Raw genomic sequence first — 15637 nt, forward strand, 5'->3', positions numbered from 1 at the left:
CAGTCAGGCCCGCACACAGCCTGGGCCTGGATGCAGGGGTGCGGTGGCCCCTCCGCCCATCAGCCTTCCTTCTGGGCAGGACAGAGACCATAACAAAGACCAGGCGACAAGGCCGCGTGGGGCAGAGTTCCTGAAGGAACGAGCCAGGAGCCTGTGTAGCCTTGCTTATTTTATTTTTAATCTCAAGAAAAAATGAGTTAATATTATGGAAACAAAGTGGGGTTTTTTTGTTCTTTTTGTTTTTTTTAATGGAACTCCCAACACCCTGACAGAGACCAGGGAGAGCAAACAGAGACCAGGCAGACAGCCATCCACAGCAGGACGGCTCACGCCCCGGTGAGGACGCCATTCCCGTGGTCAGTGAGGAAGACTTCAGGCAGGCTCAGCGGCTGCTGGCAGAAGCTCCCTCGTCATGTACGAAGGCTCGCCAGAGAGGCAGGCAACGCTGGTTCTCCCAGACACGGGTCTACCTGGAAAACTACCTCCAAAGAGCCACACGTTTTTGAGAACCTGCCAAAGACGGATCAGGATGGGGCTACAGCAATATGTGGTATTTCAGCGCCCGGGGCACCCTGTTGATGACGAGCCTCCCGTCGTAACTCAGGGAGGCGAAGAGCCAGGGGTCAGCAGAGGACCAGTCCACGGCATACACGCTGTCCTCGTGCTCCTCGTAGGTCGCGATGACGCTGTCCTGTGGGGGCTCCTGGCTCCTGCAAGGCACCAGAGACACGCATGAGCCAGGCGGTGGGGCATCCTGCATGGGGCCGGTGGCCGGGGCCTCACTCCTCTCATCTGCGAGATGGGAAGACTGACAGCAGCCAGCCCTGGGCCGCACACACCCTCACACGGCCGTGAGGAGCGGAGTCCTGCAGCGGCGTAGGAGAAGCCACGCTACCACCAGGGTGACACCTTGTTTTCTCGGGCTGGGGACCAGCAGGTGCCTGCGAGTCTGCCAGGGGCCCCAAGGTTCAGGGGCAGTGACCGCAAACACCCATGAGGGCTGAGGAAAGGGTGACAAGAAGCAGAAAGGACCCTGGGGGCGGCCAGCGTGGCCCTGCCCTGCGCAGGGGTGTAGAGCTGGCCCGGGGCACGCAGGCCCCACTGGCTAGGCAGGAAGGGGCCCCTGGTCCTGGCTTCAGGCTTCACAGCGCGCTCCGCCAGGGCTCCCGTGTCACCTCCCTTCAAACCGGAGCGACCGCTCTCCTTCTCCAGGAACCCTGACCCGATGGCGCCAGCCGTGGGACACCACGGGAGCCAGGAGAGCACAGAACTTGCCTGTCGACTGGGACAGGACATCACGCGCCGTCCACTCTGAGCGGCCACACCCCAAGCGCGCCCCAAGGGCATGGGCTCCTCTGGCACTTTTCTTCCCATTCCTACACTCTGCGCTCCTAGACTCTCCGAGGATGCTCTTCTCCCCAACGAGACACCCGCCCTCTGGGTCCCACCCTGGCCTCCAGTGCTCTGGGTCCATCCACTTCCTGTGACGCGGACCAGCCATGCCCAACTGGGGCTTTGTTACCAACGCCGCATGAAAATCCCCTTGGGGATTCTGTTCTCCTGAGTTTGCTAAGTCACATGGACAGAGCACGGGAGCGGGACTGTGGGGACACCAATGTCGATGTTGCTGCATCAGCCGGGCTTCCCACCCCGTGAGCCACATGGGCACCAGCTGTGCCCCCGCGAGGCTGCGTGCAGAGAGGCCGGGGAGGAGCGCCAAAGCCCACGGCACCACGGTCGGGAGGTCACTGCACCAAAACCACCAGGACCGTGTTTCCAAACTGTGCATCCAGGTGCTTGAACAGAAAACAGACAGCTGTGGAAAAGCCCCACTACTGAGATCTGTTCTCAAAAGTGAGGTTCGGCCAAGCTCAGGCATGTGCAGGGAGAATTCGGACAACAGGACAGTAAAGAACCTCAAGCAGAAGGACAAGCCCTGGCTGCACCGTCGGGCTCGACCGATCACTCAACTGGGGCTTATTCCAGACTGCCCTCCCTGGGATCCAGCAGCCGTGAGCCTCGCATGCAGCTCCCCCACACGAGAAAAAGTGTACTCGAAACACAAGAAATGTCCCCTTTTAGAGTCCACGTCACTGACAGAGAACACGGGCTCTCCCGACTTCTCTCTCCCGCCCACAGAGCTGCAGGTGCGCTCTGCTCGCAGCCGGGGGCTCCGATGCGAGCCCCAGACCGGGGCGCCCCTGCTCTGCACCAACCAGGAGTGGGACCCGCACAAGTCCCGGGCCCCCAAGAACCCCACTGTTCTTGGGGGCATGAGCCCTGGTTTGAAGAGCTAGCCCCTGAACAGATGCAGTTAGGATTGGCGAATTCGCAACCAAGAGGCACGACTGCTGAGACGCCCCCAAGGTTTCCCACGTTCCCTACGGAACCTCGGGGCAAGAGGGCCGGGGAACACCCGGGATTGGGGCTGACGGTGCCGGCCTGGAGTCTGCACCCCGCCACAGTGAGGGCCACTGGTCAACGACTGGACCACACATCTCAGACCCAAGCCTGAGAAGAGGACACCGATGACAATCTGTCGCCCACGGGGGCTAGCAAGTTCTCATGACTACCCGAGCAAACGTTTAAAGACTAGTGACAGTCTTTAAAGTCCCCCGTATGGTGCTCAGCAAGAAAGCGGACAGACATGAGCCAGTCCACGTTTCAGAACCCACACAAGATGGCGTGAGCTGACCTAACCCGACCCCCAGGCCCACGTGGCGGGTACCAATGTCCTGCAGAACCGTGAGCCCGGGGCCGGCAGTGGTGGAGGCTGCCCCGACCACACACGCGGACGCTCCTGACAGGAGCCGCCTCGACTGCGGTGGGGGGGGTGGGTCTGGGAGAAGGGAGCCCCCACACCACCGAGAGCGTGCGCCCTTACTTCTCCTCTGGACGGCGCTCCTCCTGGTCACTCAGGTCATCGTCGTCCACCAGGTGGCCGAAGGGCTCGGAGGAGATGGACACCATGTTGGACAGGATCACCCTGCTGTCGCTGCTGCCCGTGAGGACAAGCTGGTCGTGAGAGTGGTTGTAGCGGATGCTCCACACCCTGGGAGGCAAGCAGGCAGTTCTAGCTCTACTCGGACCTTCCTGGATGGGGTAAGAGCGGGGTCGCCGGGCCGTGGATCGCAGACCGCACGGTCTGACATGAGAAGTTCCCAGAAGAGGACCGGGCTTACTGCGTGTCTCTCTACAACCTTCTCCTAAGTCCCGGCCAGCCGAGACGAGGCCAAATGGAAGCACAAACCTCGGAGGGAAAGGAGGCCTTGCGGCTCACCCTGCCAGCCAGGCTTCCGGAATCTGGCAAAACTGTACTCTAGCATGCCAGGTTTTTAAATGTCCTGATTGCAATCTCTACCTCCAAAACCAATAATACATTATATGTTAATTAACTCAATTTAAATTTTTAAAGAAAGAAAAAAGAAATGTCCTGACTGCAGAAACATGACTTCTAGTAAGTAATTCAAAGAACTTAGGAACACAGACCAGAAAAGGTCAACTCTCCTGGAATGTGCCCACCCTGGCCTAAACAACGACTCCTGGCAGTAGTTTCTAGACGTTTCTTCCACATACACACACAAGCAGCAAAAACACACACACAAGTGCACATATGTAAACACGAAGAGGTGCACGCCCATGTGCAAACATGCACACCCTCACAAGCACACGTGCAAACAAGCAATCACACACACAAGCGCGCACTTACACATCCAAATACACACACATGCCTCACTGGAATAGAAGTTAGCTTATACCAGGCACACTAGTCTGGAATGGATCTCTCACCTACTTCAGCACTAAATACCTGGCAGGCAGTAACCACTAAACCCAACTGCTCTTGGGTACTGTCCACCCCCCACACAGAGCTAGTCTCCTCCTCACCCACAGCACCGTCCCCACTTCACGGCATCACAGACAGACCTAACCCATCCTTACTGATAGGCATTAGGGCAGTTTCCCGCTCCCCAACACGGCAAACAATGCCGCGTGAACATCTGTGCCCACTGTTTTTGCATATATGAACCGGCACTATTTCAGGAGAACACAGAATGCAATGTTTTTCTTCTTTTCCTATGTTTATAAATCACAAACATTCGGATTTGGAATTAGTGTTTCTTTAGGAAAAATAAAGCCGGGTTGATTGAATGATTCACAGCAGCACAAACTAAGCTGGTTTGTGCCTTTCCAAATGGGAAAGGAATTAGCAAAATAAATTACAAACCCCCCTCCCCTGACCCAGCATGCAGAGAAGCCAGTACCAGTGGGAGTGTTCCTCCAGGGTCTTCACGGGCTCGGTGACATTTCGGGTGTCCCAGAACTTCACCTTGCAGTCGTCCCCACAGCTGGCTAGGTAGTACTGCTTGTTGGGGTTGAAGTCCAGGTCCCGCACCAGCTGCCCGTGGGCATTCTCTATGCAGTATATCTGGCTGGGGAGAAAGCGAGGGGAGCACACGGGACAGGAAGCGGGTCATGACGACTCCATGCTGCAGACTGGCCCCGTCTCCTATTCCCCATCAAGTGCCGGCCTTGGGGGACCACTCGACCCGCCACGGCCATGCAAGCTGGGGCTCCCCCGTGCGATGGGACAGCTCAGGTGCCAGGGGGCCTGGTGATTCCCCCCTCAGTGCCTCTCCCAGGGGGGCCCAGGCCGAGGCTTCTCTGGCAGCACGTCTGTGATCCCGCAGCTGTGGAGGCGATGCTGGCTCCTAACTGTCCCAAACGTGACCTGGCCCCTCGAGAAGAGAGCAAGTCAGCAGGAGTGTGACAGCACGAGGAGCGGGGACAGAGGCAGGAGAGCTGACCCAGCTCCAGAAGGACACGGAGAGAGAAAAGCAAACGGTCAGCAGCAGGCTGCGAGGACAATGCTGGTGGAGTCGGAAGACACAGACGGAGGGAGGGAAGAGAAAACTAGAAAAGCAATACAAACCATGAAGGGGACGGTGTGTGTCATGGCTGGGCTGTCCTGCATCCGTTCTCAGCCCCTCGCAGTGCCAACACATCTCCACCATGGCCCAGTGCAATGCGGAGACACAGGGCAGTTTTACGATCAGTCACTCAGCTGTTTAGGGTGTGTGGGCTCATACGCACACGTGCACACACACACACGGAAGCACACATCTGCACACACACGTGCACACGAGGCACACGTACACACAGACATATATGCGCGCACAGCCCTGGCTGAACCTTGACCTCCACTGCTCCAGGCGGCTCCTCAAAGGGTGTGACATGAGAACGTTCGGTCAATCACGTCCTTCTAATGTCAGAAACCCAAACAGAGGGGCAGGTCATCCAGTGAGGCTGGACAACGGCTGCACCCAGTCAGGGGGGCAAGGCCACTGCTGCTCTGTGCATTTCCTCCCGGGGTGTGACTCAGCCTCCCCTACAAGCACTCCCTCTCCCCAGGCTTCCCGGCCGCCTATAATCACCCTACGCGTCTGACAACCATGCCGAGTGCACGTCCCTCCACCCTCGAGGTGAGTAAACTCACTCCCTTCCATCATCTCCCACGCTGGACTTCCTGACCCTAAATCACTTTATATCTTGAAATGGTTTTTATATCCTGCACTTTTCCAATATCCTTATCTTTTCCTAAAAGAAGACACCCCAAACCGGAAGGAAGACCTTCCAAGTGAAACAGGCAACTGTACAAAACTAAAGCCCTGGCAGGTCGTGGGGCGCTGGGCGGATAGTCACACACGCCACGGGCACCAGCCGAGGGTGTTCTCCATGCCCTGGGGGCAGTGATTTCAACACGAAAGCACAACACGTTCCAGAAGCAGCATTAAAAGCACCCTGGCTAAATAAAAACCAAGCCGTTTGCAAAAGGAGAAATAACAGTCAGCAAGGAATCATCCGGGGGACAGAACCGGGCAAAGGAAGGTGCCGCCACCCAGAGCCACGTCTGCTGTCTTTGTGTGGGGGCTGTAACGTCCTGTCTTGAGATGCTGAAACTCCTCACATCCTTTACAGAACAATGCAAACACAGGGAAAGATGGCCCCAGGACTCGCAGAAATGGCTCTCCGGCGGCACGTTCCTCGGGCAGCAAAACCACACAGCCCTCGTGCAGACACACACACCCTGAGGAAGTGCGACTGATTATTAGCCGCTGAGTTTTCAGAGGGGCCGCAGACCTAAATTTAAAGTTGTGCCCCCCCTTGAAGGCAGCAGACGTTACTTGGTGACGTCCGTCTCTGCAGCTCGGTGATAAATTACGGCGTGCTGAGGGGTAAACTGTATCTTAAGAGCAATTGCACGGCTCCCGTTGCCACAGCAACAGATGTGCTCACCATCACTCCTTTGCCTATCAAACCACACCTGGAGCAGAAAAATCGCTCTTATTTGTTCCATTAGAAGTGCTGGCTGCTGAGCATAATGACTTACAGGACAAACCATGCTTCCCCGAGAGGGGCGGATCTTAAAGGGCCAGAAACTGTCACAGGCAAGTCCACAAACTTCACGTGGGGCTGCACCTGCCCACCTGTGCTCGCCAATCCCAGCGACCGAGCGTCCGGCGGTCCCCCTCTCCTGGGTGAGGTGCTTCGAAACCCACTCCTGATTTTCACTACGAACGGCCAGCACTCACTCAAGGGACAGCCACACGGAAGAGTAAACAAGCCAGTGAGGAATGCCGTCCCCCTGCCACGGGGCCGTGAGCTCAAGCCGGGGCAGAGAAACAAAACGAGATGCATGCCTTCCTGCGGAAAAACGAGGCCAAGATAGACAAGCCAGGTGCCCCAGGTACCTCTGACTCGGAACTGCCCCCAAGCGGATGGAGAGGGGTGCGTCCGCGGGGTCACGCCATCACTGACCTCATGCTCCGCGTGTCCCACCCTCGGATGGTCGTGTCGTTCGCAGTGGCCACCTGGGTGCCGGTGTGGTGAGGACTCCACCGTCCCGAGGTGAACTTCAGCTGCCCCTTCCCTTCCAGGGATGCCGAACTGACCAGCTGCGAATTTGACGGTGTTTTAAGGGAAGAAGAAAAAAACAGTAATGTGAACCTTTTTCTGAAAACTTAAGAGGACATCCTGTATTCACAGGATATTATTGAAAATAATTACTGAAAATAATTTAAAAACTCTGTCTTTGTTTCCTTCCCTTAAAAGGCAAAACTGTTTGAACCTTACTTGGAAAAAAACTACAAAACTGAGCACGGCAAAAAACAGAAAGCATATTAATAGGCCCTGCATGAAACAGGACTTGCTAGGCTGTGCCTGGATCATCGGCTCAAACCTGAGGGCAGCACCACCCAACACCTCAAACACCTGGCTTTGCCCAAAGGCACACATGGGCCAGGGGGGTACACGTGCCCGGACAGATGCTGGTCTCAGGACCCAGCCTCCCAATCGCAGGCCTCCAGCTCCTTTCCCCAGAGGTTTGGCCAAGACCTCGTGAGACCCACTGGAGCTGTCCCTGGGCCAGCACTTCCACGTCCTGAGAGATGAGGGGCTCCCAGCTGTTGAGTGGGGAAAAGAGCTTCCTGCCACACGTGTCCCTGCCCACACGCCCACTGGACCACGTGGCACTTGATGCACAAAGACGTATCACACTGGCCACATCGTTCTTCTGATCTGGGGTTGACTCTGCCTGCATGGTGACTGCTAAAGGCAGGGAGAGCTCTGTGCCATCCATCCCCTGGGGGCATCACCTCATTCACGTTACCTTGAACACCAGCCTCATTCTTCGAAGGAGCCCTGGGCGGGGCCTGAGGGAGGTTTGAGGGAGTCACAGGGAGCAGTGAGCATCCCCTGTGACTGCCCTGGGTTCTGCGGCCATCTCAGTGCTGTATCGGGGCCCCTGCAGCAGGGGTCAGGGTGAGCCCCCAGACTCAAAACAGACAGGTCTGGGGTGGCCCTATAGAGTCTGTCGGCAGTGTAAGGGGATTCAAGGAGAAACTTGGGGGAGAGCACCCGTTTCTTCCCCGGTGAGACTGGCCCAGCTAAGGAACGTGATGGAGGACACCTCTGTAAGATGGCCTTCTCCAAGCGACCCCCTCATTCTAGGAAGCACTGCAGCGATGGCCGCCCACCCGGAACGCACTCCCCTGCCCCACACAGGAGGCACTTCCCCCTTCTCTCAAGGTTCCCTGGCTCGACTTGTCCCAGAAAATCTTTCTCCAAAAAACCCCCGTTTTCCTGCCTTACTGACGTGGCCTATATCATGCAGGAAGGCCGTGGCGTGCCGAGGATGCGGAAAGTCAGAAATGGAAGGCACAGCGGCCGGGGACAGAGGCAGAGGCGAGACACACAACAGGACGGGAGAACAGAGGGCCTTCCCAGGCTGAGCTCAGCAGGGTCAAGCATGAAAGCCGCCGGTGCCCGTGAACGCCAGGCCGACACGGTTGCCGTGAGATCTTGGCGGGCCACAGAGAGCCACCGTGGGCAGCAGCATGGGACAGACTGGAGGACAGGGCCTGAGGCCAGTCCTGTAGTGGTGAGAAGAGCTGAGGTCAGGCAAGTGGTCATGGGGCAGAGTGGCCGGGGGAACAGAGAAGGGGGCTGCTGGTGAGCCAGGACCCCACAGGCTCTCAGGGCGATGTCAGGAACCATGTGCACTGGGGACTCCGACAACAGGGCCCCCCACACCTCACTCCCACACCTGTCCACACCCACTCGGAGCTTCTCTGGCACCCTCCAGACCAGCGTCCTCACGGCCCCCAGGCAGGGGCAGGGGCACCCAGAGCACCAGGGCCTGATGCCCCACAAACAGACACCCACAGAAGACCAAGCTGACCCTGAGACTCATCACGAAATTCCCAGGGAGGGATGTGGCCTGACTCAGCCTGTCAAGATCCAGCAGGACCAGTTGGCAGCAGCCAACTGGGTGGGGTAACAAGAACACGCAGACTGCGCAGTAACCGTGCTGGGAGCGACGCTGTGCTGATGAAGGATGAGGCTCTGCCCTCTCTTCCTCCCCACCTGTCTCAGCAACCCGGGCACTGGGGCCCGTGGAGAGCGTGAGGCATGAGGGTCTGTGGTAGGTGGTCCCACACGGAGCCCACAGGGGACCCACCACGCCAGAGCCACCACCACCAAGCCACGGAGGAAAGAGAACTGCCGGCAGGTAATTCATGACAGGGACCCAGACCCTGAGCCACACAAGGGCGGCGAGCAAGCGCATCAGGCAGGAGGTGAAGACAAACTGTCCCAAGCGCAGCGACCAGCGTACTTTCCAGAGGAGCAACATGACCTCAGATGCTAAAAACAGCTATAAAATGTATGTTAGAGATGTGCGGTGAGCTCATGCTTGGCCCTGACTGTTCTAACTCGTTTTAACCTCCACATACACAGTATCAGCTAAGAAATGTTTTCTGGGTGTCAGACAGGAAAAGCAGGTGGAGGAGGCAGAGCCCGTGGAAGGTCAGCCCAGTGGCACGAGGGCAGGAGGTAGGACAGCCCGTGGCGGGCAGGCAGCACCCCAGTCCTCAGGCCTACAGGACCCCTCCCCTGGGTGTCGGCCATCAAACAGCAGCACCCTCTGTGCTGCGGGCTGTCCTGCGATTACACTATCTGAGGTTCTCCCATCTCACTGGCTTCGGTGAAGCTGGCTGCCACGCTCAGAGGCCCACGTGCAGGGAAGCGAGGAGCCCAGGCCCTCGGGCCAACCACGTCCTGCCACAACCTCGTCCGGAGCTTGGGGCAACCCCCCTCCCCAGGTGAGTCCTTGGATGAGACCCAGCTGCCTACGCCTGCACCACAGTCACATGAGAGACCTGCAGGGCTCCAGGCTTCCAGGTCCCTGACGTCCTCACAGACACCGTCCTGACATGTGGGGGCCACGGGAAGCAGCCACCTTTGTGGTCCCCTGTCAGAGAGAGATGGATAAGAGACCCAAGTGCCAACCAGGGGAGAGGGGAGACCACGAGTGAATCCCAGCAGCTCCACGATGGGCCAGTCGAGCCCCCTGACTTCACAGCCAGGAAATCTAAGACCCAGAGAGGGTGGGCGACTCACCCTGGGTCACACAGCCGGTGGGGCAGGAACAGGACCTGCCTCCTGCTTCAACGCCTGGGCTCACTCTGGGGCATGATCTGCCCAGGCAATGCAGACTCCATGCCCCAGCCCCCTTAATGACACCCCGAAGGAGACCTCGCCATCAGCGTCAGGACACTGCTCAGGGCAGCCAGCACGGTGTATGCTCTACTGTTAACCAGTCGTGTGTCTTGGTTCCCTGGCAGCATGGAGACAGAGCTGAGCAAGAACTCCAGAGTGCTCGGCACACAGTGATCTGGCTTCAACGTTAAAGAGAACCAGTCAGTGCTTCCCACCCCAGAAGGAACGATTAAAGCCACCCCACGAACTTCTCTTCAGAGATGTAACCAACACCCGGACACAGACAAAGGAACACAACTCTAATGAACAAAATGCGGCCTCACACTGTGGTGAGCAGTGCACGTGGCCATAAGGTTTCCAAAGAAGAAAGCGGCACTCCCTGCAGCCAAGGCCCGGAGCTGATGAGGTGCCGGACTTGCCCGAAGATAACGGAGGAGCGGCTGAGAAATCTAAGTGCCGCTTCTCACCTCCTTGGAAGGAGAGCGGCGAGGTGAAGCCATGGCAGGTCGTGGCTTTCAGAGCGTAAGAGATACAAAGCATCCCGTACAAGCAAGTCCCGCCGATGTGCTCGAGCTCCCAGACTGCCGGGCAGGGGCCGCGTGCTTCCACGGCAGCCGTGACCACTGCCCGAGCCCCTCTGCTCCCGGCCAGGCTCTGCACAGCCACGGGATCTGCCGCAAGCCCCTTCCCACCCCCAGGAATGTGGGAATGTCCTTTGCCTCTCTCACGCTGGAAACTGCAGCCCCAGCTTTGAACACGAACCCCCTGAGCTGGAGCCTCAGCTCTGCTGCCAAGTGACCAGACACGTGACCTCGTCCCTTTGAGCCTGGCTTCTCTCCTGTAACTCTCTCAGGAGATGGAGCTATTCAAGAACCCACCCCGCAGGGCCGCGAAAATTAAGTGCCACCTGAAGAGCACGGACAACACCCAGAGCTCTGGCCTGTCTTCAGGCGTGAATGGAAGGCCCGGGGCTGCTGCTGTCTCCCGGGGCTCAGGGCGAGGCATCAGAAATGACGGAGCTGTGGGGGAGCAGGCTCAGCGGGAGAGCCCCAGCCCACCGCTGTCCTCAGGGTGTGGAAGGAAAAGGGGAGGAAGAGCAAACTGACGGGGAATGGGGACGTGGCCGGCACACACCTGCCGAGGTGTGTGTGGCCAGGGGTCTGCAGAAGGCAGAGGTGGGTCCTGCCACCCCCCCGTCCCAAGCTGTCCCAGGTCACAGGGGTGGGTGTCCCCGGCCCCTGAGTGTGGCTGCAGACCCCGGTGGGCCTAGCGGCTCCCACACCCCACCAGGGACTATTCCCCGGCCTCCTGGAAGCCAGAGCCTCCTGTCTTCAGAAAATGCTCACAGGGCATTAGGTGCCAGCACTGGTGAGGGAATCTGAGGTCGTTTTAAATTTATTTTTCGCTTATCTCAAACAGACTATTTGTAGGAAGAACAGAACTAAAAGGGCTTTTCCCCCTTGGCTGCACCAAAACCTAAGCTCTCTTTGCAGAGGAGAAGGTGTATCCTGCACCCACAACCATGGGCTTGACCTCGGCTCCACACGCGAAACAGGAAAGGTCGTGAGTGCGGATTTAAATTTTCTCACCAAGATGGACGAGAATATAGCAGAGAGTTTTGTCACGCCAACTAGACGCTGGTGATCCGTTGGAGGGAGAGATCTAATTACAGTTGATTAGCGAGGGAGACGTCTTTTATGAAGAATAACAAAGGCTTAAAAACCTGGAAGCACTGTCGTGATGACATGTGTCTTCCTGCGTCGAGCGTGACCCTTACCTGCCGGCTCTGAGGGATGATTTAATTAGGAAGTGCACAGAGGCTGCTCTTCGGTACCTCCGTTTCCCTCCTCGGTACCTCTGGCCTTTGCACCAGGGTCCTGTTGACCTGACCCTCACTCCTAATCCCCTTTCAGACTGTGTGTCCCCACCACTCTCTCCATGCACCCATCCCTCCCTCCCTCCGTCAGTCCACCCTTCCACTCCTGTCTTCCTCCCTCCGCCCACCCACCCAGCCATCTGTCCATCTGGCTCGTGCGGACCGCTTGCCACGCACCAGGCACTGTGGGGCAGGCCGCCCCCACGGGAGGTCCACTGTGACACTGCCCTACTTTATAGATGTGGAAACCGGTCCCGACTTTCCAGACGAGGACACAGAGGCTTGGACAGGCCACGACGCTTGCCCAAGGTCACCTGGGAGTGAGTGGCAGAAGCGGGACCTGGTGTTGCAGCTCGGAAGGCTGCCTGGGCTCCAGCCACAGCACCACGGCCTTCAGCGTCTCCCTCCCGTGCCTTGCGCCCGCCGCTGCCCCCTCACCACAGCCGCTGGCCCACACCTGTCCCAGGCTGTCACGGCAACGCCTGCAAACTGGAACTGACTCATCTCTACGCTGTGGACCCTCCCTCTGGGAGGCGAAGCCCAGGAAGGCCGAGGCTGTGTCCCCGCAGAGTCCGGGCCCACTGAGGGGCACGCGTCTGCTCCCCACAGCAGCACCTGTGTTCCCTTCAACACACTTGGTTTGTCAGACGTAGCATTCACTCTATCATCCACTCTTACTAGAAAGGAGTCTTTTGAGAGCGTGGGAAGAAGCGCTTGCCAGACACCAATGCCCAGCCCGATTTGTATTTGATGCCTTTTTCCAAGAGCTGATGGAAGACTAAAGAATCCTAGTTGTCTCCGATATTTATAAAATCAAAAGCTATGTGCGGCTATTACGCAACATTAAGATACGCGACTTAGGAAACTCCGCACTCCGTGTTTTCTTGAAGATGGCGGCTTTTTGACGACCATCCTAACGCACCAACTCAGGCGGCTGCGGTCTGCAACGCGTGGTTGACGTCGGCGATGCAGACAGCACTCAGATTATTCTGCAATGCCTTCGTATGCGGCTCACCAGAAAGCCAGCTTTCAGAGTTTTACCCTGTTTTCCGTGGACCAGCTTCACGACGCTTGGAGTTTGCTCCAAATAAATGTTGACTGTTCCAACGCTCACGTCCACCCTCACAGACCAAATGTGACCGTGGCCGCCGAAGACGGGCGAGCGCCGAGCCTCAGGCCAGCAAGGCACAGCGCACGCGTGCCGGGGCCGCGACAAGCTCTCCACGGGGCGGAGGAGCAGGGTCGGAGTGCAGTCCCGAATCTGTCCCTCAAACCATGCCACCTCTCGGACATCCCCTGGCTCGCTGGGCCTTACTTTTTCTCAACTGTCAAGCGAGGGAGTCGAATTCTGTGACCCCGGGGTCTGTGTCTTCGCGTGATTGCTTCAAAATCACTGTCTTTCTTACGCGGCCTGCCGTAAAGGCAGTGGGGGCAAAGATTTGTCCACACACCATATGAGCCGTGTTACAACTGCGAAGGCACACCGGGGGTGTCTGGGGACCTCGCGGGCCTCCTGCCACGTCCTCAGCACTGGCCGTCCGCACTTGCCAAGTGACCACATGCACCAGGCATCTGGGGGTTCGCCTTCCTCTGTCCTCACGCAGGGAAAGGGTCGCTAGGGCAGCAGAGACCTTGGACATCAGTCGAGGTGAGGGAGGACAACCCCCATCCGGCGGGCCCGTCGAGGGCAGCAAGCGTCCCCTCTGGCGGGGATGCTGACCATGGGGAGGCTGTGTGCGTGTGAGGCTGGGGGAAGCCTCTGTTCCCTTCTTCCAACTTTGTTGTGAACCAGGTAAAACCACTCTAAAAAGTGAAGTCTATTAAAAAAAAAGATGAAAACCTTTCCTCTGCAAGAGGCTCCGCTGAAAAGATGGGACAGAGAGCAGGGGCCACAGTGCGGGAAGGCCCCCCGCGTGGCACAGAGCAGCCACGTACACCCACGCCCGTCTGCCCCGGGGGCTGGACACGAGGTCCCTGCGTGGGCCACGTCCCCAGAGGGCAGATTCCGGGGAGCCCCCTGCAACACTCCTGCCAGCACCGACTGGGCTCCCGTTCCCCTCAGGGCCACACCTGGAGAACAGCCGGCCGGGCGTGAGGCGCGGTCATGGTGTGGCAGGCGACAGACAGGCTCCCAGGAGGAAGGGGCACGTGGGGGCCCAGCTCGCTTGTCCTACAGGCAGCCCCACTTCCGCCCAGCCCTCTGCCCCCATGAACAAATGCATGTTTTATATTTCCAGGCACAGCAGACGTGGCCCAAGCCACTCTGAATGATTTTCCTGTCACCACTAGCTTCCCCTCCGCACTGATGTGCAGTCAGTTCCTGCTGTAGGTTTTAAGCCTCACATTAGAACATTCCTGCAAGAACACTATGTCCTTGAAGCCCATCCTCTTCCTTCTGAGAGGCGTTCCTGAATGTCATTGCCTTCAGGCCCTGTACCGCCGGGCAGGGGACACCCCAGGTTCATCCTTGAGAAGCCCCCAGGCTGACGCACGGCCAGAAGGAAGAGGACAGCCAACTCTCAAGGCACCCGTCTTCCTTTTGCTCTGCTGCTCTCTGCACCTGGAAAGCTATTTCTTTCCACAGCTACTGAGAGCTGCTAGGCCCCAGAGATGGATGAGCACACTCCAAAACAGGGAGGCTTCCCCTCTGCCTTCATCGGGGCCGGGACCCCGAGCAACCTCCCCCTGCAGACCGCCCCTGGGCTCTGCTAATGATTATAAATGGCAAAGAACCTCCGATTTAATTGCAAAAGGTAATGATGCAGTGAGCATAAGATTAGATTCACCACAGAAGGCAATATCCTCCAACAATAAAAAAAAAAAAAAACGGAGGTGCTGGGTGTGAAGATGGCCGGAATCGATAGGAAGGTTTCGGTATTAAATACCACGGCAGAGGGTCGCAAAGTGGTATTGACAGAAGTGCTGACGGCAGATAAAAACGAAGGAGAAAAAACTAAATTGGTCTCTGCAGAAAATAAGTTACAGATTAATCACCCTACCATAAAATCATTCTGAGATGGCCGAGGGTCTGGAGAGGCGCCCCCGTCTGCTTCCAGGACGGGCTGTGGGATGCGCGCACATGCACAGAGGGCTCACCTCCTCCTGGCCTCTCCGGCCAGGCAGGGCGAGGCACGGCCCAGGGCTCCGGGGCCCACAGCTCCCCCAGCATCTCCGTGACCTGCACTACATTAGGAAAGGACTCTGCCCTTCCATGTCTGGTCTTTGGCCACACGGGAGCACCCTCGAGAGGGAGGGACAGGAGGGGGCTTGCCGCTGACCCAGACTCCGACTCTGCGGCCGGCCCCTGGGAGGGCATGCACCATCTCCCCCCAGACCTGTAGCCCACAGGGAGCAGCCCCAGGCACTGGGTTACCCTCAAGTTTCCTGTTCCGCTCTAAAATCTGGGTGAAATTTGCATTCTACTCTACGATATAGAAATATGTCCTTTTCAAAATTAAAACAGTGATTTTTTTCCCCTTAAATATTACTTAGACATTACAAAGACAGACCAGCTCTTAATTTCACATTGAAGGCTACGAGACTCCCTTCTGACCATGCAGAATTTTAAAACTTAAACACGGCACTTTATATTCTAAAGAGTCTGACTTCGACTCCACGTACTGATGATAATCAATCACTATTTACACCATCTCTACCGCCTACCCAAGAACGGATTTATTAATACCATAACGTACCATGAGGGAA

At 57.5% G+C, this 15637-nt stretch overlaps 1 protein-coding gene across 3 annotated transcripts in view; it reads right to left on the reverse strand.

Annotated features, from left to right (window-relative positions):
• Positions 1-222: 222 nt before the first annotated feature.
• LOC118007282 (EARP and GARP complex-interacting protein 1-like) overlaps positions 223-15637 on the reverse strand; it is a 123795-nt gene continuing 108380 nt past the window's right edge. For 2 of the 3 annotated variants that reach the window (XM_035000282.1, XM_035000284.1), the window contains 4 exons: positions 6817-6953; positions 4263-4430; positions 2885-3052; positions 223-710 (listed from right to left, as the gene is read on the reverse strand). In XM_035000282.1, coding sequence (XP_034856173.1) covers positions 536-710; positions 2885-3052; positions 4263-4430; positions 6817-6953 — 648 coding nt within the window. In that variant the 3' untranslated portion in view covers positions 223-535. The remainder of the gene's footprint in view (positions 711-2884; positions 3053-4262; positions 4431-6816; positions 6954-15637) is intronic. The other variant, XM_035000283.1, reaches the window with a different exon arrangement.

Source organism: Mirounga leonina, unplaced genomic scaffold (assembly GCF_011800145.1).
Source record: "Mirounga leonina isolate KUSES-001 unplaced genomic scaffold, KU_Mleo_1.0 Mir_117, whole genome shotgun sequence".
Lineage (NCBI taxonomy): Eukaryota > Metazoa > Chordata > Mammalia > Carnivora > Phocidae > Mirounga > Mirounga leonina.